General features: G+C 44.1%; 1 protein-coding gene across 4 annotated transcripts in view; it reads left to right on the top strand.

Annotated features, from left to right (window-relative positions):
* abat (4-aminobutyrate aminotransferase) overlaps window positions 1-23,396 on the top strand; it is a 210,519-nt gene that overhangs the window by 90,109 nt on the left and 97,014 nt on the right. For all 4 annotated transcript variants that reach the window (XM_041205746.1, XM_041205748.1, XM_041205745.1 and 1 more), the window contains 2 exons: window positions 5,555-5,652; window positions 13,737-13,766. In XM_041205746.1, the coding sequence (XP_041061680.1) occupies window positions 5,555-5,652; window positions 13,737-13,766 (128 nt within the window). The remainder of the gene's footprint in view (window positions 1-5,554; window positions 5,653-13,736; window positions 13,767-23,396) is intronic.

Below are 23,396 nucleotides of genomic sequence, written 5' to 3'. Positions count from 1 at the left end.
TTCTCTCTCTCTCCCCCCACCCCACACACACCTTAAACCAGCTTATATTTCACCCCTTTCTTGGACTCACTCAAGTTCTGTCGAAGGGTCATGAGGTCTCGAAACGTCAACTCTTTTCTTCACTGCCGATGCTGCCAGACCTGCTGAGTTTTTCCAGGTAATTCTGTTTTTGTTTTGGATTTCCAGCATCCGCAGTTTTTTTGTTTTTATTATTTAAAGGAATGACTACCCTGTTCATTTCTCTACTTCTGTACTAGATGCCACCAGTGTACAGTTATTGCAAGCAGGATGAATACAAAATGGAAGAGTAATAATTAGTGACAGTAAAATGTCACAAAATTAGTTTTAAGAAAAAAGAAAAATCTGGAAGAATACATTATTTTCAAAGTACTTTCCCATTTGACACCAACATGCAGTTTCTAGCAGTGCTCACTAGGTGGCAATCAAGAGTGAATCCAAGTTGAGGTTGGCAGAAAGCTGAAGTTGAACCTCAGACTGGTTTCCATTAGTATTGAACCAGGCCATGCCTTTGCTCACCAAGTCAGTACCCTAAGGAAATGTAAATGTGGCATTGTATAATAGTTATTTTTAGTCTTAGAAATACCAATGATTTATATTTCTGTTTTCCTCCATTGCTATCCCAGTAAATGAAGTACATTGTGTAATGCTTCCATTCGCTTAACAGAACTGTAATGGAGCTGACACTGAGATGCCTGACTATGGAAAGCCCTCAGAGTATGCAGCCAATAATGCTTTCCCCCAGCCCACCCCGCCTCTATAGCAACCCATCCATCAGCTTAAGCTCAGACGGAGGCCATTCAACCCATCTGGTCCATGCTGCCTCTCTCTGTACAGCAATCTAGTCAGTTCCATTCCACTGCTCTATTGCCGTGCCCTGCAAGTTTTTCCCCACATCCACTACATCTCTTGCCCAAAATCTTAATCTACATCGCCTAGCCCTTGTACTGTCAGTCAATAATGGACATGCAGGCTAGGAATAGGACATGGATCAAGGGCAGGAGTTTCAAAGGCCATCAGGGATTTGACTGGAGGTGAGTGGGCCTGTAACTTTGCACTACTGGCCAGCATACCAGTGAGCTGGCACCATACCGTACCTGGGTCATTTTTGAGAAAACTGGGTCGAGACCAGAATGGTTACTTGCCCACAAGTGGCAGTAGGAGGAGCCAACCTCCAGGGGAGAGATGAGGGTGTGGGCAGTGCTTCAGCCTGCTAGGGACCCCTCACCTGCCATGACCATCAGGTCACAGGAATCCTAATCCTATTCTATTACAAGAAGTGTCTGGATGAAGAATTGATATAAATAAATTTTTATTCATTCACGGGATATGGGCTTCGCTGGCTGGGCCAGCATTTATTGCCTATCGCTAGATGCCCTTGAGAAGGTGGTTGTGAGCTATCTTCTTGAACTGCTGCAGTCCATGTGGTGTAGGTACACCCATGGTGCTGTTAGGAAGGGAGTTCCAGGATTTTCAACCAGTGACAGTGAAGCAACAGTGATATATTTCCAAGTCAGGATGGTGAGTGATTTGGAGGGGAGCTTCCAGGTGTTGGTGTTCCCGTCTATCTGCTGCCCTTGTTTTCTAGATAGTAGTGGCCATGGGTTTAGAAGGTGCTGTTGAAGGAGCCTTGGTGAATTCCTGCAGTGCATCTTGTAGATGGTACACAGTGCTGCTGCTGTGTGTTGGTGGTGGAGGGAGTGAATGTTTGTGGATGTGGTGCCAATCAAGTGGGCTGTTTGGTCCTGGATGGTGTCAAGCTTCTTGAGTGTTGTGGGAGCTGCACTCATCCAGGCAAGTGGAGAGTATTCCATCACACTCCTGACTTGTGCCTCGTAGATGGTGGACAAGCTTTGGGGAGGCAGGAGGTGAGTTACTCGTCACAGGATTCCTAACCTCAGACCTGCTCTTATAGCTACAGTATTTATATGGCTAGTCCAGTTCAGCTTCAGGACAATGATAACCCACAGGATGTTGACAGTGGGGGATTCAGTAATGGTAATGCCTTCGAACATCAAGGGGCGATGGTTAGATTTTCTCTTATTGGAGATGGTCATTGCCTGGCATTTGTGTGGCATGAATATAACTTGCCACTTGTCAGCCCAAGCTTGGATATTTTCCAGGCCTTCCTGCATTTGGACACTGACTGCTTCAGTATCTGAAGAGTCACGAATGATGCTGAACATTGTGCAATCATCAGCGAATATCCCCTCCTCTGACCTTATGATGGAAGGAAGGTCATTGATGAAGCAGCTGAAGATGGTTGGACTAAGGGCATTCAGGAACTCCTGCAGTGATGCCCTGGAGCTGAGATGACTGACCTCCAACAACCACAGCCATCCTACTTTTTGCTAGGTATGTCTCCAACCAGCAGAGAGTTTTCCCCTGATTCCCATTGACTCCAGTTTTGCTAGGGCTCCTTGATTCCACACTAGGTCAAGTGCTGCCTTGATGTCAAGGGCAGTCACTCCCACCTCACCTTGGGAGTTCAGCTCTTTTGTCCATGTTTGATCCATGGCTGTAATGAGGTCAGGAGCTGAGTGGCCCTGGTGGAACCCAAACCGAGTGTGAGTGAGTAGGTTATTGCTAAGCAAGTGCTGCTTGATAGCACTGTTGATGACCACTTCCATTACTTTACTGGTGATGGAGAGTAGACTGATGGGGTGGTAATTGGCTGAGTTGGATTTGTCCTGCTTTTTGTGTACAGGATATACCTGGTCAATTTTCTACATAGCTGGGTAGATGCCAGTGTTGTAGCTGTACTAGAACAGCTTGGCTAGGGGCATGGCAAGTTCTGGAGCACAAGTCTTCAGTACAATTGCTGGAATAATGTCAGGGCTTATAGCCTTTGCACTATCCAGTACCTTCAGCTGTTTCTTGACATCACGTGGAGTGAATTAAGTTGGCTGAAGATTGGCATCTGTGATGCTGGGGACCTCCGGAAGAGGCCGAAATGGATCATCCACTGGGCACATCTGCTTGAAGATTATAGCAAATGCTTCAGCCTTACCTTTTGCACTGATCTGCTGGGCTCCTCCATCATTGAGGATGGGGATATTTGTGGAGCCTCCTCCTCCAGTGAGTTGCTAATTGTCCACCACCATTCATGACTGGATGTGCTAGGATTGCAGAACTTAGGTCTGATCTGTTGGTTGTGGGATCGCTTAGCTCTGTCTATCACTTGCTGCTTATGCTGTTTGGCATGCAAGTAGTTTTGTGTTATAGCTTCACCAGGTTGACACCTCATTTTTAGGTATATCTGGTGCTACTCCTGGCATGCCCTCCTGCATTCTTCTTTGAACCAGGGGTGGTCCCCTAGCCTGATGGTAATGGTAGAGTAGGGGATACGCCAGACCATGAGGTTACAGGTATATCCATCGTCCGCCTAGTGGAATAGTAACAAGGCTTTGATGTATTCAAATAATTAATGTTTAAAGTATCACTAACAGAATGCCAATAAATATATTTTGTGAAACTGCTGCATTTACATTTTGAGTCAAATTCCACAGCTGTTAACAATGAATGAACAGCTGCACCTATGGAAATTTGTGAGCGCTGTGATTCATGAGATGATATGGAGGCCAGTGATCTACTCTTCTCACTAACAACCAAACAACATAATTGCCACTGCTTCTGATTCTTCGGTCTGAATTTTCACTGCCGAGTCAGGAAAATTGCCAGCTTCGCAAAACCAACTTGGGAGAAAGTGCTCCAAACAGTCAGTTTCTCATCTGGGGTGGGCAGGTGTTACTAGAGTTGGGCCTTCCCCCTCACACTCCACATGCACCATCCATGCCAACCCATGCCACCTCATACCTTCACCTACTCCCCCATGGCTCCTCATACTTTCCATGCCAACCTATGCCCCTGTACCCACCCTCACAGACCTTTACAGCGCCTGTGCCAACCCATGCCCCCCGCCAGCACCCTTTGACCTTACACCCTCCATGCCAGCTCATCGAAGGGCTGACCTCCGGACCCATGCTGAGTTGAAATAAAATAAAGTTCTAAGTGTCCATTGCAGACTTTATTTAAAAAAAACAGTCATTCATAAAAGCCCATTCACCAAATTTACTTTCCTTCAACAACATAATCCATTATAAACATAAACATTTCATTCAAGTGTTTCATGCCGAACAAAAACAAGCATTTGTATTCCTAGCCCCAAATCAAAGATTTTATAATGACTTGGAGCTGTCAATCAACTGAGAACTGACAGGCACCCCACTGCGATTACGATAGGGTGTGAAATTGGTTATGCAGCACAAATCCTATCGCCGGGAATTTCTGATCCTGTCTGTGATGGGAAGCATCACAGGCGGGATGGAAAATTTGATCAGCCAATAATGGACCAGGCAGTCCATTGACTTTGGGCAGGAATTTCTGGTCCTGCAGTGGGCAGGATCTGAAAATCCCTGCCTATCATGATAGCCCTCACATTTATGTCAACAGAGTGAAATAGCAAGTACTTTTTTTTTTAACTGCAGGATTTTTTTTCAAACATTTGAAGGGCAGGAGATTTAAATGCCCCGACAGCTTGACAGTTCCAATGAGTTTATCCACTTTTTATGCACATTCATTTCTAATTTTTAACAATACCAAAGGGCACGTGACCTTTCCCAAAGATGCCCCTGGACTTTTCCAAAAGGCTACCCTACCTCTCCAAAATAACTCCAGCAGCTTCAGACCATCTCCTGAAAACTAAATCCCACAAGTCATGTTTTGAACATTCCAGTTACGAAAGTTGGATCTGTTTGCTCTTTCACATACGCAACTGCCTCCATGAACTACGGATGTGCAAACTACAAGCTGCTCCTGTTGCCTCCCCGCCAAAAAAATGGCAGGTGCCAGATTCAGGGGTGGGACTTCCAGAATTGGGGCTCCAGCACCATTTTGGCTAAGCCAGAGACCATCCCTGTCTTAATAAAAATTCAGGCCTTGGCATTTCTAAGTTGCATTGGGGGCAGTAGTCGATCAGCAGGTATCTGTTGTAACCTCTGCTCTTGCTGAGTCTCTGAACTTCAAGAGGTATCAACACCACACTGTTGCAATGCTGCTGCCATCAGTGTCAGTGCAACTAAGTAAAGCTTTCCATCACAGTGTGACATGGTAGAATGAGCTACTCTTTGAAATTGCCATTTCACCTCCATCCAACCCACATAAATAAAATAACACCTCTACCCCCACCCCACAAAAATACATACAGATTGGTGGTTGGACTCAACCTTAAGATTTAACGTGCGAGTGCCTAAGCCCAAATATTGGGGGGGATTTTCCGACCCCACCATGGCGGGACCTGCTGCGGGGGATGCAGCGGGCCAGACAAAAGTCCATCAACTTTCAGTACGACCGGACAATCCCAACAGTGGGCAGGTCAAGAAAACCCCGCCCATTGTCTGTACCGAGGCATGCAGTTTTATGTAAAGTGAAAACAATTCTTATTGATATGCATTTTAACCCTCAATGCAAGTGTTTCAGTAAGTATTATTGAAACACTATAATAAAGTTAATGACCTCTATGTTTCATTTTGTAAAGGATCGCGATATGTTAGTCAGTCTGCGAACAAGACGGATGTGGATGACGAGTTTGATGGACCATTAATGAAAACCGAAGTACCGGGTCCAAAATCTCGGGTATGTCAATTATACAACATTCTGAAACCATATCAAATGTTAGGGAATTGGTAAATGCAATGTAACAATACCATGTTGTATACTTATTTTCCTTTATGGCTTATGCTGCATGGGATTGAAATTGCAGAATTTCAATTGGCTTGCTGTTATCAATGATCAAAGTCTCTTTATTTCCTGTGTCTGATTTTTTTTGTGATTAAAAACAAATCAGGTGAAAGATGGTGTTTCAGAACTGTCATTCTGCGAAAGAATGCAAATAATATATAGAATAACAGTTATAGCAAATCTTACCTTCCTGTGAAACTCTGTAACTTAGTTGTAAAGCTAATTTTAATTCACATCCTATTGTGCAAAGATATCTGGAAGATATTGATTAATACAGAGCGATAATGAGGTCACTGATTTTATGTTTCTTTTATGTTACTAGTGCCAATTCCAATCAGTCATTTGTATTGTTTAGCTAATTTTCTCCTTCCTCAATCTCTCTTAATGTTGGTGAATCCCTGCTGCAGTCTCTGTGTTTTCACATATTGTGAGTCCGTGGTGTCAGTGAAGTACATTAAATCAACTTTGAATGACAATCTATAAAAACATAGGTCATAATTTATGTATGATCCTGAAGTGTCATCAGGCTATTTGACCGCAGGATCGTCATAGATACATTTGATTCTGTTCTAATTAGATATCCGTGCAAAGTACTCTTGCAGAAGCTTTAAATCCTAGCTGATTTTTTTCTTACTCCTAACCGAGCTATACTGAGACCAATCCTGGCATCCTGAGCACTGGCACAAGTTAGATCACCTAGCTTAGCAAAGGCCTAGGACTGAACCTGGGATCTTTCTGGTATACACAGTCCAGCAATTCATGGAACACAAATACAAATATTTAAATAAGGGTACTCAACAATTGAATATGGAGCAGACTTCAGCCAAATTGAAAACGTACACTGGTGAAGCCATACAAGTGAAAGGTATCACCACTGTACTGTTTATTACAAGCACCAAACAGCACAGCTCCCTGTGAATGTAGTGGAAAGTGAAGGGCCAAGCCTTCTAGGTCATGATTGGTTAAAGGAAATTAAAATAAATTGGCTTGAAATTTTCTAGCTCAGAGCTGGCGGACTGCTAAAGAAATATGACAAGATCTTTTGAGAGGAACTGGGGAAAATCAATGGCCTGCAGGCAATGATCTATGTTGACTCTGAAGCAACTCCTCGTATTTTTTTTAAAGCCAGTCCTGTGCCTTATGCCCTGAGAGAGAAGGTTGGCACCAATTAAACTGTTTAGAGAAGCTGGGTATTACTCAGCTGGTTCAATTTTTGGAATGGGCAGCACCTATAGTCCCTGCCTTGAAACCGAATCAGATCATCTGTATCTGTGGTGATTTCAAGTTAACAGTAAACAAGGCTGCCAAGTTAGATAAGTACCCTATCCCCAGGATCGAGGATCTGTATGCCAAACTAGCAGGAGGGAGAACTTACAATAAATTAGATATGAGTCATGCACATCAGCAGCTGGAACTGGATGATACATACAGAGGATTTGTAACCATACACACACAAGGGGTTGTATCGGTGTTTCTTCGGCCTGCGTGATTTTCCAGAGGACGATGGTGAGTTTGCTGCAAGGATTACTTCAAGTCGTGGTCTACCTGGACGACTTCCTAATAACTGGGTCAACAGAAGCAGAACACTTGGCTAACTTGGAAGAAGTCTTAAAATGATTCATGGAAGCAGGGGTGTGCTTGAAAAAGGAAAGTGTACCTTTCAGGCAAGTGAAGTAATTTACTTGGGCCACTGGGTGGATGGCCAAGGGTTACACCAAGTAGAAGAAAAAGTTAAAGCTATTAAGGAGGCATCCGCACCTACAAATGTTTCAGAGGTCAAGTCATTCGTAGGTATGGTAAATTATAATGGTCAATTCCTACCCAGCTTATCAATGGCCCTAGCCCCTCTACATTCATTATTGAAAAGCTAAGATTGATCTTAGAAGTCACCTCAAAAAGAAACCTTCATGAAAGTTAAACAGCTCTTGCATTCATTGAACTTGTTAGTACACTACGACCTGACAAAAGAATTGATGTTAATTTGCGACACCGACCCCTATAGCATGGGAGTGGTACTATCTCACAAGATGGACGACAGTTCAGAAAGGCCAATAGGCTATGTATCCAGAACCCTTTCTACGACCAAGAAGGGTTATTCACAAATCGAGGAAGAAGGATTATCAATTTATTTTTGGAGTTTAAAAAATTCCATCAGTATGTACATAGCAAAGAAAAAAGCTATCCCGCCCATTGCTTCCGCAAGAATTCAAAAGATGGACTTTGATTTTATCAGCATATGAATATACTTCTTTGCACAGACCAGGGATGCATATAGCCAATACAGATGCCTTAAGTCACCTTCCTTTGCAAGAGAGCATTGAACATGCTCCAACTCCCGAAGAGATCATATTAACAATGTATTTCCTGGATTCTTCGCCAGTCTGCACAAGACAAATAAGAAACTGGATGAACTATGATCCAATCTTGTCTAGGAACAAATATTGAAAGAATGGTCCCAGGAACCTGTCACTGAAGAATTGAAGCCATTCTCTACATTTACGAGTGCTGTGTCTTGGTGCTCCCCCCTCGCTGGCACCAGCATTGGAGACAGCCTGCTGACTCTGCTGTCTTGTTGGCCTTGATGATCTTGGCAGTTGACCTCTGAGTGGACCCTGTGCTGGCCCCGCCTGAGGGGGAGTGGCCAGTGCAGTGGCTGCCATCTCCCCAGTCATCACAGCCTCATCAGATGCCACAGTCACTGGCAGAGGAGTGGAGGAGCTGCTGCCATCATCGGGAGCACCTGAGAAGAGACCGCAGAGATGAGAAGCAGGTTGTGCACCAACGTGAGGTCGCTCTGGACCACCCTTTTCGCCATTGATGGACAGGCACCTAGCTGGAATACTGGGTGCCTCATCCATCTCCCACACTGGCACGGACCACCTGAGGGCATTGCCTGTGTGAGGGCTTGCACATCCAAGCGCAACCCTAGGAATCCCTGATTCTGTTCTTGGGGCTGCCTCTCCATGAGAGTCGCCATTCTCTCAATGGAGGAGGCAGTGTGCTTGGCCATGCAGATCAATGCAGTGCTTATGTTCCGCATGGACTCCTCTACAACAGAGACCATGGCACACGTACCCTCATGGATCTCCGCCAGATCCTCCCACACATCCCGCTGGACATCCAACATCTGCTGCCTAATGGATAACTCCAGAGGCTCATCATCAGCCTTCAAATCAGCATTGACCTGGCCTCCAGCAGTCCACTGCCGGCACTCTGGGCACTCTCTGCCTCTGCCTGCTCCTCAAAATGAGCATGAAGTGCCCTCACCACTGTGCTCTGACATTCTAGCCAAAGATCTAACGCCCACCAAGGTGCTGGTATCTGCGCTGATGCCAGGCTCAGAGAGCAGGTGTGACGCAGATGCAGCTGAAGCCCGGCAGCCCTCTGGCATCAGGGGTGGCTCATCGGGGTCCTGCAAACGAGTGCCTGCTGGCGAATCTAAAGGGAGAACAAGGAAATGTCATTAGTTTAAGTCATCACACTGTCACTGTGCATGCCAGGCACCCTGGTGAGACAATGGAGATCTGTATCATGGTGCCATCGTCTTTCAATGAGCGATGGGGAATCCGGTTTTGAGGTTCCCATCAAAGAAGAGACTGCACAAGAATGTTTGCACCATCTGAAACTCTCACGTCTGTGCACTGTACTCTTACCTTCATCTGACATACCAGCCTTTCCATGATCGGCTGACCGAGGTGCAAGGCACCTCTCCAGCTCCTGGGTGTCCTGCTCAAATCTTGTGAGGATTAGGAGGTTGAGGGGGCCTCTGCCTGTCCATGACTTCTCAATTTGGTTATGGTTCATCTTCTCCTGAAAGCACAGAGGAACATTGGTACCTGCAGTGCCATTGCAGCCTGGCCAATCCCACCTGAGGAACACCTTGCCGGGCAGTTCCAAGTTGTGGCACCTTGGTCAGCCTTATCTGAGGCCATAGCTTCGGTCTCCAGAGCGCAGAAGATAGGTTCTTCCCAGGCAGCCTTCAAGGAGCTGCCTGTGCCGTATTTAAACTGGCTGCCTGGTTGCCATTGGATCCAATGCCAAAAGGCCCCGCCCCCGTCCGGCCCTTCCCCGTCCATTGGGAAGATGCGTTTCACATTGGGTGGGCCTTAATTGGCCAGCCAGCATGAAATCGCGGTCGGGGTCCAATCAGGGGGCCGACTGGTCCCGGGCTTGCCAATCACGTGTGCCCGTCAAGGGCAAAATTCAAGCCATGATTTGCATAGTCGAGAGTGAGAATTTGCAGTCGGTGAAACAGTATTTGTACAAAGCTTCAGTGGTAGATCGAGTTGGTTGCCTAGTGTAATAGTTTCTGTGACTGGACCGTTGATGTACCATATAGAAGCAGAGGGCTGGATTACCCGAAAACGCGTTGATCATTTGAGAAGAAGGGAGATACCCTGACAAACTGATGTTCCACCTGTAACCATTGTAGAACCTGTGGTCCCTGTTGTGATTGATCAGCCGAGGATAGACATACCAGATTGTCTCTGTCAGAATGGACAACATGAACTACCTGTGCCAAAGGAGATACCTGATGTTGCTGCAGTTCCAGGAAATGAAGATTCAGTAAGAGATTCTAAAGTCGTGGAGCTACGATATTCCACCTGGATCAGGAAACCACCAGAGAGACTGAACTTATCATTTCATAACCCGTGTATACATTTGTAATGTCATGAATGTAGTTGTTCTTGTAAATATAAATTGAAAAAATAATTAAAGGGGGAGGAATGTAGCAACTGTAGCTGTAAGGAATGTAGTGACTGTAGCTTTAAGACTTATTGTACTGTGTGGTATCACGTGGCTGTGTGAATGAATCAGCCCCAAGCACGTGGAACCTTAGGGGATGGAGTTTATGTCTAGTTGTGGATCTTGATGGATGCATGTAACTGCTGCTTAAGTCCTCTGAATAAAGTTCACTATGTTTCTTATGAGAAACCTGTCTGGAAAATCAAGACCATAACAGGGTGCTGGTTAGCTCAGTTGGCTAGATGGCGAGCATGTAGTTCAGAATAAAGCCAATCATGTTGGTTCAATTTCTATTCCAGCTAAGTTAGACTTGGGACCTGCCTCCTCTGCCTCTGAGAGTGGAAGGCAATGGAAAACCACCACTGTCAAAAACTGCCAAGGAAATGGCTCAGGATGAAGCATCAGCAGACAATGAGCCATGGACCTGCCTCTGGGCAGAGCACTCATGACTGAATGAAAATAGTATATAGAATAATAGCTATAGCAAATCTTTACTTCAACCTAAATTTCAGTCCTTACTTATAATAAAGATAATTATACAGAATGCTACGTTGCCCTTGTCCTTAGTCAAACTTATTAATGAATCAGATCAACTTTTGCTCTTGCCACAGTCTTGAGAAAGACTGCTTGAAGCCTAATACTACTTCCTCCCAGCCGAACTTATTAACTTGACTTTTATCCCTGAACTTAAAAGCCTTTCCTGTCCAAGGGTTAGCCAGTAGAGGTGCAAATTCCACCAATTATCCTTAGAAGCCCCTGGTAACTAACTCGTGTTGTTTTTGGAATTAATAGTATTATTCCAACACAAATATTGTCAAATCAGAAGACATCTTCAACCCCAGCCTCTCTAGTATTAGCTGTGTTGTGGACTCACTTTAACTTGCATCAATCATAGCCAAATCATTCCATGACATAATGGTCCAAAATCTTGAAGAACTGTGCATGTGTTTGAAGATTAAGATGAAGCATTAGCTTCAGTGGGAGTATTGTAAAATAAAAAAAAAACCTTTGGAGGCACCAAGACTCAACTAAAGATATAACATTGCTTGTGCTTTAAATGGTAATTAGCATCCCATTAGCAAATATATAAAGTGCCATTGGACCCACAGCCAATCCATGCAAGTAAGCAATGTGGCCTGTAGGGTCATGAGGACTCGAAACGTCAACTCTTTTCTTCTCCGCCGATGCTGCCAGACCTGCTGAGTTTTTCCAGGTAATTCTGTTTTTGTTTTGGCCTGTTACTCCTTGTTTTTTGGATATCTTCTCCAGCAGTGGCTAGTAACTGGAAATATAAATTTCTACATCACTTGAACAATAACTTTTTTGGGGCTCTATGCAGAAGATTGGTTGTGCAATTGATCCAGATTTGACATACAGATCATGTTTTTGATTTTCAAGAAAAGTTTTTGACTAAATATCAGCTAGAATCCTGGACAATTCATCCACAATTGCATTAGAAGACGACACGTCGGCCTGAATTTTACACCCTCACCCCGGGAAAGGGCTGCCAGGCACTGGAGGTGGGGGGGACTTGCATAAAATCGAGTGGCATGGCAGGGGGGGTGTGCCTGTTGGTAATGCCTTTGCTTGAATTTTACCAGCAGTGAGGTAGGTGTTAGGCAGCCTGCCCACCCTTGGACTAATTAATTAGCCCAGTAATGGCCACTTAAGGACCACCTCCCACCACCGCTGGTATTTTATGCCCTGTGCCCAAAGAGCCACCCGTCCCAACAGTAATTGCCACCACCAAATGTGCCCCCCAGCCTCCTATTGCTGGGGCTGCCTGAATGGCCCTGGCAAAGCCGCCCTGACTTGCTGGTATTTGGCTGGCCTCTTCCATCTGATTGGCTTGCAGCTCTGGGAAGCAGGATATCCTCCCACATGGAGCAGAACCCGTGACCTCAGGCAATTAACAGCCTGATGGCCATTAAATCTGATCATGACTTCTCTGCTCGATGGAGGTGGGTCTGCCCCAGGGGGAGAGGGGGTGCAGAGTCACTGCCTCCATGAAAAATTTGACCATAGTTGGCAGAAATTCTTACTTAAGGAAAACATAGCTTATATACTGTCTTTTAAAATGTTTCAGGCGTTAAATTGTTCTCTTTTTCTTATGCCTTAAAATGTCACCGCTCTGATCTTGCTGTGTGTCTATGTAGTAATTTGCTGCACAAAGCATACATTCAAATTAAAAATTGGGCCTTCTGATGGACCTGTGGATAAATGAACTACATGATGTAGCATTAGGTTCTATGAGTCAGAAAAAAACTGAGATTCAGCTACTGGTCCTTATGTACATTTTTATGCAGTAAAATGCTGACAGCCAGGCAACCTTGAAGCTCAACATGTAAAGGCACTGTCCTGTACGGTCATACGCCAAGGGGATCTCAAGTTAAATCTTGTTCTGTGTTATTGGCTAATCTCAACCAGGGTAATGGTTGGGACTAAGTTTAAAATTTTAACGTGAGGCACGTACAGGGGAACAATGGTGTTCTTCCTGCCGGGCCAAACCTACTAAGAATCAGAGATGGGAAGAGAATTGGCTCATTAGTGCAAGTTATTTATTTTAATTTTATTTCCTTTGTGGGCCAGAGGGAGCAGGGGTGCTTCTTCAAGATCTACAAGGAGATATTAAGCCTCCCTGCCCTGGATTCCTCCCCAGACTGGGATTTTCCTGGTACTCACCCTCCTTGTCGATCCACATACTGTAGTTTGGCACCGGTCCCTCTGGTTTTAGCAGCCAGATAGTTGCTTCTTGATGACTTCCCAGTCCCAGGTCAAGAAGTTAGCAAATGAGGCCTAGCCATTAAAATGTATCGCACCTGCCTGCAGTCGCTCCTGAACGGGCACACCACTTGCTATGCTGCTTTCCCGCCTGGGAGTAAAATTCAAGACCAATATTTGTGCATCTTGGTGCAGGATTGTGTCAAAAAATAGTTCCTACTCCTCATGGTACTCAGTGAGCCATAGTTAAATTATGCAAGTGAAAACTTTACGTGAGAAGAGTCTGACTTCACTCTGATACTCCCCTCAGTCACAACATATCAATACTCACGGTCATTCCTCGTGCATGAAGGATGGTCATACCAGTGTGATCAGAGTGCTGCCAGTGTCTATGAAGAAGCAGTCTGTGTGCAGAAGTGGAAGGGCAACGTGTTGTTTCAGATTTTTGTTGTTTTCCCCACTGAGATTTTGTCATAACTCTCTGATCTTTGTGTGTGTCTGATTATTTACAGAAGTTAATGAAGAAGCTGAATGAGTTACAGGTGAGCTGCTAAATGTTATTTAATGTTAACCATAATTTGTTTACTTGGAAAATCTTTGGAACCTGGGAAACTTTCAGCTGTTTAATATCTGACAGGAATCAAGGGTCTTGTACTGAAATGTCATGTGGTTAAATCATCTCAAGTTGTACAGATATATTGAATTGTTGCTTTTGGGGACAATTTATTTCTTCTGAAAAAAATGGCTTCATATGCCAATAATGACAAAGGACTTATAGTCATTTATTGAAGGGTTTAAATTTGACTTAAGCATGCAGAGGGAATTTTTCCATCTTCTTGTTTTTAATGCTGTCATTTTATTACAGAACAGCATCAGGAAGTCAAATGATAATATTCTTGGAGATTTCCGATAGGTGGAATCTATCTGACCTATTTAAGAGTGATTTACACAGCAACACAACAAAAAAAGAAGTCTATTATTCTTTTGGGTCATAAGTTTGGGTCTTTGTTTCCAATTGCTATCCCTTTGCCAAAGGTTGAGAAATATGCAACAGGTCAATGAATGAAAAAGAACGTTGGATTGTACATGAGCAAGCTGAGCAGCTCCCTAATTATGACTAGTCAAGATGGCAGACTGCGACCCTCATGGGGCTGCTGTCTCCAATGCCATAAACAAAACTGCTTTCTTTCAGCGAGTCTTGGAACACTTGTAGGCAGCAGTCATGCCTCAGTTACCATGTAGCGAGTCACCAATATATGATTAATGTACTTGTTACACCTTGGGCTTTTTAAACAATTGTTGCTAATCCAGCAGTTATAGCAGATACCCATTAGGGTGCTGTCCCGCTGTAGTCAGATAGTGTACATCTTAGGATGTGTAAGGGAAAACAGTTTCCAAACTTAGCAATTTGGAGTTTGCAAAGAATTCTCCCTAATTTTCCAGCTATGAAATTGGAAAATAACAAAAGCATTTCATACAGATTAAGTTTCCCTTTTACAAATTAATATTTTAAACATTTAAGCTGAAGAAAGTGCATTTAAATTTTAAGAAGCTGTTATTCAAGTAAGCATACATTCAATAATCATAGCTTATTTGAAGTTATTTTGCATATATGTGGACATTCAACAACACACTAGATGAAGGCGCTATGCATATAGGTGTACTTTCATATGTACGCGTTGAAGACTACGTACAAATAAGGAAGCATTTATATATATATTTTAGGTCATTGTATATTTACATGCACATTGATTGGGAGTCGGTTAGCTCAGTTGGCTGGCCGGCTGGTTTGTGATGTAGAGTGACACAAACAGCATGGGTTCAATTTCTGTACCTGTTGAGGTCATCCACGAAGGCCCTGTCTTCTCAACCTCGCCCCTCATCTGAGGTGTAGTGACCCTCAGGTTAAACTCACCACCAATCATGTCTCTCTTATGAGCGAGCAGCCTATGGTCCTCTGGGACTGCAGCAGATTTCATACAATCACATGCATTTTATGAAAGTGGACACAGCTGCAAATAATTCATGAAGATCTCTTCATCTTGACTGTATGGGGCCTGTGAAATTAATGTATCTCCATATCAGGTTGCTTGCACTGGGAATTATGTAGTTCTAGTTCGAGGAGCCAAGGCAGCTCTTTAGCCCTGGGTTCTGAGGGCTTGCTTGGGCTTGGTGATGGTTGGAAGGAGCCCTGTGTTCTGATTGTCATGTTGGTTAGAGTTGTTCCTCTCTCTATGTTTGTTTGCAAAGGGTCTTTTCTCTCCTTAAGCAAACTGGGTCATTTAGGATCATGGGATGGGTAATGTTCCCAAGGAATTCCTGGACTCCTGTCCAGAATGGCAGGATGTTGATACACTGTTCAGAGTCTGACTCAATATCCTTTGCTATATTTTCCTCCCTTAATAGGTAGTTCTAAAGGGAGGGAAGGCATGTGAGATGGATCACGATAAGGTCCAGGATAACTGGGGGAGGTTCAAGGGTTACAAAAGGGGAGAAAATATTGGGTCAAAGGTGATGCGGGGCAATTGGTGGGTGACAGGAGGAGGGTAGAAGGTGGTGGACCAAGTCTTGAAGGTGACGCCCACCATTTTTCAAATCTGATCTTGACCACACAGTCAGTCAGTCAGTGAGATCCCTTGAAGTGGGAATGGGGTCTTTTCGGGTGGGTGGAGTTCAAGGTCAGCAGAAGTGAGTCACTAAAGGGACACCCTAATAGTTATGGGGCAACTGGATGTCAACCATGCTCAGTTGTGTCCTCTTTTCTATGGTGAAGCCTGCACGGCAGCAGGTTTGTTCCCGACTCAAGGGTTTCAACATGGAGATCTCAGCAAGATGTGGAGCTGACCTTCATTCTGTGCCATCGACTGCAGTCAGAGGCAGGGATGAAGGGAGAGAGGGAGGTTGATGCCTCCAAGGGGCACGGCTGGTGGACTGCAACCAACTCACAACTCCAAACCTCCATCCTCCCAGGTGAATGGTCATGGTTGACAAGGGCTCATGTGGTTAGTCTTTCCATGCTGCCAAGGCAATGGTGTCTCCATAGATTCTTGAGGGAAGTGGAGGTGAGCAGAATAGTATCAGAGGGAGGCTGTTTGCATATGGTTCTCACCATCACCCTGGTCACAAAGCAATGTCTCCATATACATTCATGTATGAACAGGAGGAACACCCATCTCTGGTCCTCCAGGATGCCCTTTACCTAGAAGGGGTGGGTGGGGATTCCATGTCTAGATGGAGACCAGGCTTAGTGCTGGCCTGCTGACTTTGAGGTGAAGGGGAGTCTGTAAAGGACATGTTTACTCAATGTATCACTTCAATTCATTCACACATCCACTGAAGTGTCCATGATGCAGGCTGCAGGCAACCCTGCCTTGGTAATGGCTCTCATCCAGATAAGGAGAAGGAGGGCTCATCGCAGGTTGGCACAAGGCCAGTAGCAGCAAGGGCCTGAGGAGCAAGAGGCAGTGGAGCCTCTAGAATGTCAAGATGTTGGCGATCATGGACCATTGCAACAACGAGCATTAGCCAGACCATGGGTGTAACGCTGGTGGTGTTCATTTCTAGAAATGAATGCAAAGCAATGCCAGAGGTACCCTCGTATGTCCCGGGATGTGGTTACTAACATCTGCCAGCTTCTCCAGTACAAGCTGCAGCCACAAGGACTCTGGAGGAGTAATGGGGAACTCCTGGCCTGCAGCGAGTGAATGTCTGGCCGGATGCCCTTTTAATATGGTTCCAGGACCTTGGAATCCATGAGGCAACGGCGGGGCGGGCGACTTCCTGCCCACCCTGCCATGAGATTTGCCATGCTGCTCGCTGATGCATAATTAATGAGCTGAACAGTGGAAGATGGTAAACAAAAACAAAAACAGAATTACCTGGAAAAACTCAGCAGGTCTGGCAGCATCGGCGGAGAAGAAAAGAGTTGACGTTTCGAGTCCTCATGACCCTTCGACAGAACTTGAGTTCGAGTCCAAGAAAGAGTTGAAATATAAGCTGGTTTAAGGTGTGTGTGTGGGGGGCGGAGAGAGAGAGAGAGAGGTGGAGTGGGGGTGTGGTTGTAGGAACAAACAAGCAGTGATAGAAGCAGATCATCAAAAGATGTCAACAACAATGGTACAAAAGAACACATAGGTGTTAAAGTTAAAGTTGGTGATATTATCTAAACGAATGTGCTAATTAGAATGGATGGTAGGGCACTCAAGATATAGCTCTAGTGGGGGTGTTTTTTTTTAAGAATAATGGAAATAGGTGGGAAAAGGAAAATCTTTATAATTTATTGGGAAAAAAAAGGAAGGGGGAAACAGAAAGGGGGAGGGAGCTCACGACCTAAAGTTGTTGAATTCAATATTCAGTCCGGAAGGCTGTAAAGTGCCTAGTCGGAAGATGAGGTGTTGTTCCTCCAGTTTGCGTTGGGCTTCACTGGAACAATGCAGCAAGCCAAGGACAGACATGTGGGCAAGAGAGCAGGGTGGAGTGTTAAAATGGCAAGCGACAGGGAGGTTTGGGTCATTCTTGCGGACAGACCGCAGGTGTTCTGCAAAGCGGTCGCCCAGTTTACGTTTGGTCTCTCCAATGTAGAGGAGACCAAATGTGGTCTCCTCTACATTGGAGAGACCAAACATAAACTGGGCGACCGCTTTGCAGAACACCTGCGGTCTGTCCGCAAGAATGACCCAAACCTCCCTGTCGCTTGCCATTTTAACACTCCACCCTGCTCTCTTGCCCACATGTCTGTCCTTGGCTTGCTGCATTGTTCCAGTGAAGCCCAACGCAAACTGGAGGAACAACACCTCATCTTCCGACTAGGCACTTTACAGCCTTCCGGACTGAATGTTGAATTCAACAACTTTAGGTCGTGAGCTCCCTCCCCCATCCCCACCCCCTTTCTGTTTCCCCCTTCCTTTTTTTCCCCAATAAATTATAAAGATTTTCCTTTTCCCACCTATTTCCATTATTCTTAAAAAAAAACACCCCCACTAGAGCTATACCTTGAGTGCCCTACCATCCATTCTTAATTAGCACATTCGTTTAGATAATATCACCAACTTTAACTTTAACACCCAGGTGTTCTTTTGTACCATTGTTGTTGACATCTTTTGATGATCTGCTTCTATCACTGCTTGTTTGTCCCTACAACCACACCCCCCCCCCACCTCTCTCTCTCTCTCTCCGCCCCCCACACACACACCTTCAACCAGCCTTTATTTCAACTCTTTCTTGGACTCGAACTCAAGTTCTGTCGAAGGGTCATGAGGACTCGAAACGTCAACTCTTTTCTTCTCCGCCGATGCTGCCAGACCTGCTGAGTTTTTCCAGGTAATTCTGTTTTTGTTTTTGTTTTGGATTTCCAGCATCCGCAGTTTTTTTGTTTTTATCTCAGTGGAAGATGGTACGTTTTTGGTCACCCGCTGCCCAACAGGAATCACGCTGACTTTCCCACCTACCACTGAACTGACTCCTAAGTGGAAAATTGGATAAATATTTGAAGCAGAGGAAGATACAAAAGCTATGGAGACAAGGCAGGGCAGTGGAAGCTGTTTCAGATTTCTTTAGCAAAGAGCCAGCATTGATATAATGGACCAAAGGCCTCTTTCTGTGCCTTAAGTATCTTCTGTTTTCTGTTTCCTCTGACCAATAAGAGCCCTTAGATTTAAAAAAAAGATAATTTACTTGAAGGTAGCATAGAAAACTCAAAAGAAAACAAGAAATGCAAAGCTTTACAAAGTTTTCCTTGGAAAAATTGTAACCTTCATTTAAGTAGAAAATACTGTAAGTGTAATTACTTTTAAAGCCCTATTAGCATAGAAACACATCAGCGGTTATTAGGGCAATGGTGTGGAAATGTGTATGTTTCCTGTCGAAATTATTGAAAGTAACAAACATACAAAATGATTTTATGCTGACACTTGAAAGTGATCCAACCAATAGGCCTAAGGATTAACAGTGCTGTTAAGGTCCATGTGCACCAAATTTAGTTCTTCCTATTAAAATAAACAGCTGTTGAAATGTAGCTTGAGAGCTTTAGATAATTTTGATTCATTGTAAGCTAGATTTGCAACCTCATTAAGTGTTTCATTTTTTAATGTAGGCCAGTAAGTCATCCCACAGCAAGAGCATTCAATGTAGAGAATTAATTGAACTAATGTGGAAAAAAAAGTTAATACCACCTTAAAAAAACTAACCATTGCTCTTCTAGCACTGAGGTTAAACCCTGCAGTGGGATGTAATTGCATTATTTGATCATTTTTTTATATTTCTCTCAAGTCCAAGCACTTGCTCGGCCTTTACTGGATCTAACTGTGGTCCTCTTTCATCCATTAACGTTATTGGCCTCTCAATCCTCTGAATTGGAATTATCACACATGTTCTAACATTAAACCTGTCTCCAGGAAGCTAAGCTTCCTCTTTTGTTGCTATCAATTCTTTTCCCCTCACTATCTCCTAAACTGCTATTGGCAGCGTTCTGCGATCTTATGTGGACAGGCCAATTAAGGCACACCCAGCATGATGCACGACCGGCAGCGCTGGGCGCTACCTGTGCGGGCGGGGAAGGAGAGCGAGCAGGCCTAGCGTGCACTTTGCGCATATATGAGCTGCCTCAGGGAGATGAAGAATATATTGAAAACATTATTAAACAACAGGAAAAACTTAATAAGATGTCCCCTCATGTGACTCTGACCCAAGAGCATGGACATGTTCTTAATTAAAAATTAAAGTTTTTATTTCATTTGTATTTGCTTTTGGAAACCTCATCCCGCCCGTGAATGAGGTTTCTGAAAAAATGCAAAGGCCACTTGGCCTTTTCACCTGCCCGCCAACTTTAGGTTGAACGGGCAGTGAAAAATTCAGAACAATTGATTACTTAATTGCCTTAATAGCCCTTTTAATTGTCGGCAGGCACTCTGCCGGCTCCAATGCGCACCCACCTGCCGACCGAACTATCACACGACTACGCCTTGACGTCAGCATGGTCAGCCGTCAATGCTCGGCCAGGTTGGGTGCACGCCCGCACCGAACTAAAGATTCTGCCCCTGGTTCTTCTCCCCAGAGCAAGTATCCCACACTGGTCTGACTCCCCTCTCTGACGAGTACCCAAGAAGGCACTCGGCATTGGTACTACAATGGGAACTCCTCTGACCCTGCTTACTCTGGTAGGGTTAACACTGGAGACCACCAATGGGCCAACTCCAATGCTTACACCAGACTTGAAGGCCTGCACATTTTCAAGGTCTTTATCGTTGTTAAACACATTTTTCAACTACATTTTTCACATAGGTACACTTCTGAGTTGCATGGTTTAAAAAAAAGTACAGAAAAGTGTTAGGAAGCTCTTTCTCCACCCCCGGCTCCCCCATCTCCTGGGTCTTCCTTTCTCTTCTCCCAGGCTCCGTCCATCTGAAGGAGGCAACTGCCTGACTTGAACCGTCCCCTCAACTCTTGAGCATTTGTTAATATGGTTTATTTCCAGAGGCCTTAGTTTACCCAATGCTTCACCAATGTTTCATTCCATTTGGCCAATAACTGCGAGATGGGCACACAAGGTGACACCTTCCCCCTGCCCCCACCATGCCTGATTGAGGTCATCTTTTGGTTTATCCCATGCCATTTCTGAATTCCTGGCAGACATTTGTAAGGATAAGATAATTTTCGCTATCTTGCATTCTCTGCCCCATGTTGATCTTTACACTCGTTTTACACAATAGGAACAGCACACAATGTGCCATAAGGCTCCCTGAGAGTACCATTCTCCTTGGCCATTATCTTTGTTTTACCTCAGCCCCTGGCTGCTAAGAATGGTTTTTTCTGAAGAGAGAGAAAGCACACGATCTGCTGGAGGTTCACAATACAATGCCTGCTAATTTTAAAATATTCTTAAAGACACCATTTCTTACAGGTTTTAAGAGAGAGTTCTTTACGTCTGGATAAGCACCCTCATTAAATGGTGCCAGGAGTGTGCAGTATAGGTGAACCCCTAGCACCAACATGATAAGCCCTACTGAGCCAAATTTCACAGCGTCAGTGTTTTTCTTTTTACCAGATATGAGATTAGTAAGTGGTTAGGTTTATATCAGGCCATTGGATTTGATGGTGTTTAATGCAGCAAGGAAGAAAACTTTACAAAGAGAATGTTCTAACCTAGCAGATGGTAGCAGAGTGCTATGAGAAAAACCACCAGTTAAAGGAGCACTGAAGAAATTCCACAGTTTCAGCTTTTGGTTTTCACAATCCGGTTAAGTGAAAGTGTACTGAGCTATGAGTCTTATGATTCAATTAGTTGCTTGTTATACAAAGATCGAAGTTCAATCCTCATTAAATCCCAGTTCCCATTATGAGAAAGATTTGTAAAGGCATAACTGAATAGTACAAAGGTGCCTTTGTTTGGCAAAAGTTGGCAGTACATCAAAATTAAGCAACTGCACTTCTCAAATTTTGGTTAGCTAGAAATTTTAAGTTAAAAAAATCTGTAAGAATAAGTGCCTGATTATTTGAAATGCAAAGTAAAAAGACTGGTAAACTAGTAGGCACTTTTGTAAATTAGAGACATTTGTGGTAGGTTTGTAGTACGGGAGAAGAATGAATTATTGCTGGTTATTGCTTTGTCCCTGCTCTCTTACAATGTAATGAAGAAACTGAGCCACTCTGTGTTTTATATAATGTTATATAACTTGCCTCAATTTTTATCTTTTTTGTGTACAGTTGGTATATTTTTCTAATGTGACATGTTTTGTTCAATTTAGTAAAAGACCTTGGTCTGAAATATGAAACTTGGCAGTAAACAGGTGTTCTGTAAAGTCAAGTCTTTCACAGTTAAAAACAATTTATTACCCTGACTTTAGTTTGTTCACAATGCTTAATAGCTTCCCCTTATCTATCTGGGCCCCTGCTTTGGGATCATCAATTATGAATAGAATGTTTAGCAAAATACTGACATACAATTTCATTCTTAAGTATCACTGATACAATTGCTCTTTTTCTGGATGGGAATACTTTGGTAATCTTCAATATCTTGCATTCTCTTCACCATGTTGATCTCTACAACCCAATATAGTTTAACTTCTCCAACTACCATGCCAGAACAAGAAAAGAAGGAGTAAGTAGAGGCTGGAGAATAGAGCAGAAATACAAATGGTTATGGAGAGGAACTGGGGGAAGAAGCAAGGTGATAGGTAGAAGAGTGGACTAAAAATACACAACTCAAGTAGCAGAATGGAATAGAGACAGAATGAGGAAAGGTGCAGCAGAACAAAGGGCACATTTGGGCAGCAGACCTATTAAGGACAAGTTGAGGGGATGGAAGAGGAAGAAGGAAGAACAAGTAGGGGAAAGAAGCAGAGGGCAAGTTAGGACATTGGAACAAAAGCCTGCCTGTGGACTGAAGCAGAGGCACAGTGGACTGACTGGAGCTGCAGATGGCAGTTTGAGGAATGGAGCAGAGGTACAGAAGGCACATTGTGGAATGATATTTCCTGGGAGTTCCAGAATGACCATTAAAAAACTACTTGTTACTGAGGAGCTAAAGAACTAGTGGAACCACCATTGAGGGAAATAGAAATCAAAGCCACTGCAGATTGGAAGATATCTCTGGCTGTTCAGTTGAAGCACCATGCTGCGCTTTAAGCAGGATAGATCAAAGTAAAATAAACAGATATCACTGTATAGTAAAATGATATTGTTTAAAAGATCAACTCATCAAGGGCCAGAATGGTCGGGCCCAGCACACCAACACGTAAAATGAAGTGAAGTGACATCAGGCGTGCGTCCCGACATCACAGCGTGTCATTCAGATCTTTCATTCGGCAGGCGCACAAAAGAGGTGGCTGTCAAAACTGTCAAAGGCCAATAAGGCCTTTAGGAAACTAATTTAGCTAATTAACAGGGTTGCCCGTCCAACCTTAAGGTTGACGGGCAGGCGAAGAGCCCAAGCGGCCTTCGCGTTTTTCAGGAAACATCATCCACAGGCAGGATAAGGTTTCCTGAAGGTTTTATTAAATAAATAAATATATATATTTTGCACAATTCATAAACATGTCCCAGCTCATGTGACACTGTCACATGAGGGAACATGTCTAAATAATTTTAATCTTTCTTTATTTAAAACTTTCAATATGAACTTAATCTCCCTGCAGCAGCTCCTCCTCTTCCCCCACCCCCACAGGTCAGGCTGAGCG

This window comes from Carcharodon carcharias, chromosome 15 (assembly GCF_017639515.1).
Source record: "Carcharodon carcharias isolate sCarCar2 chromosome 15, sCarCar2.pri, whole genome shotgun sequence".
Classification (NCBI taxonomy): domain Eukaryota; kingdom Metazoa; phylum Chordata; class Chondrichthyes; order Lamniformes; family Lamnidae; genus Carcharodon; species Carcharodon carcharias.
This window is presented reverse-complemented; position numbering and strand designations above follow the sequence as displayed.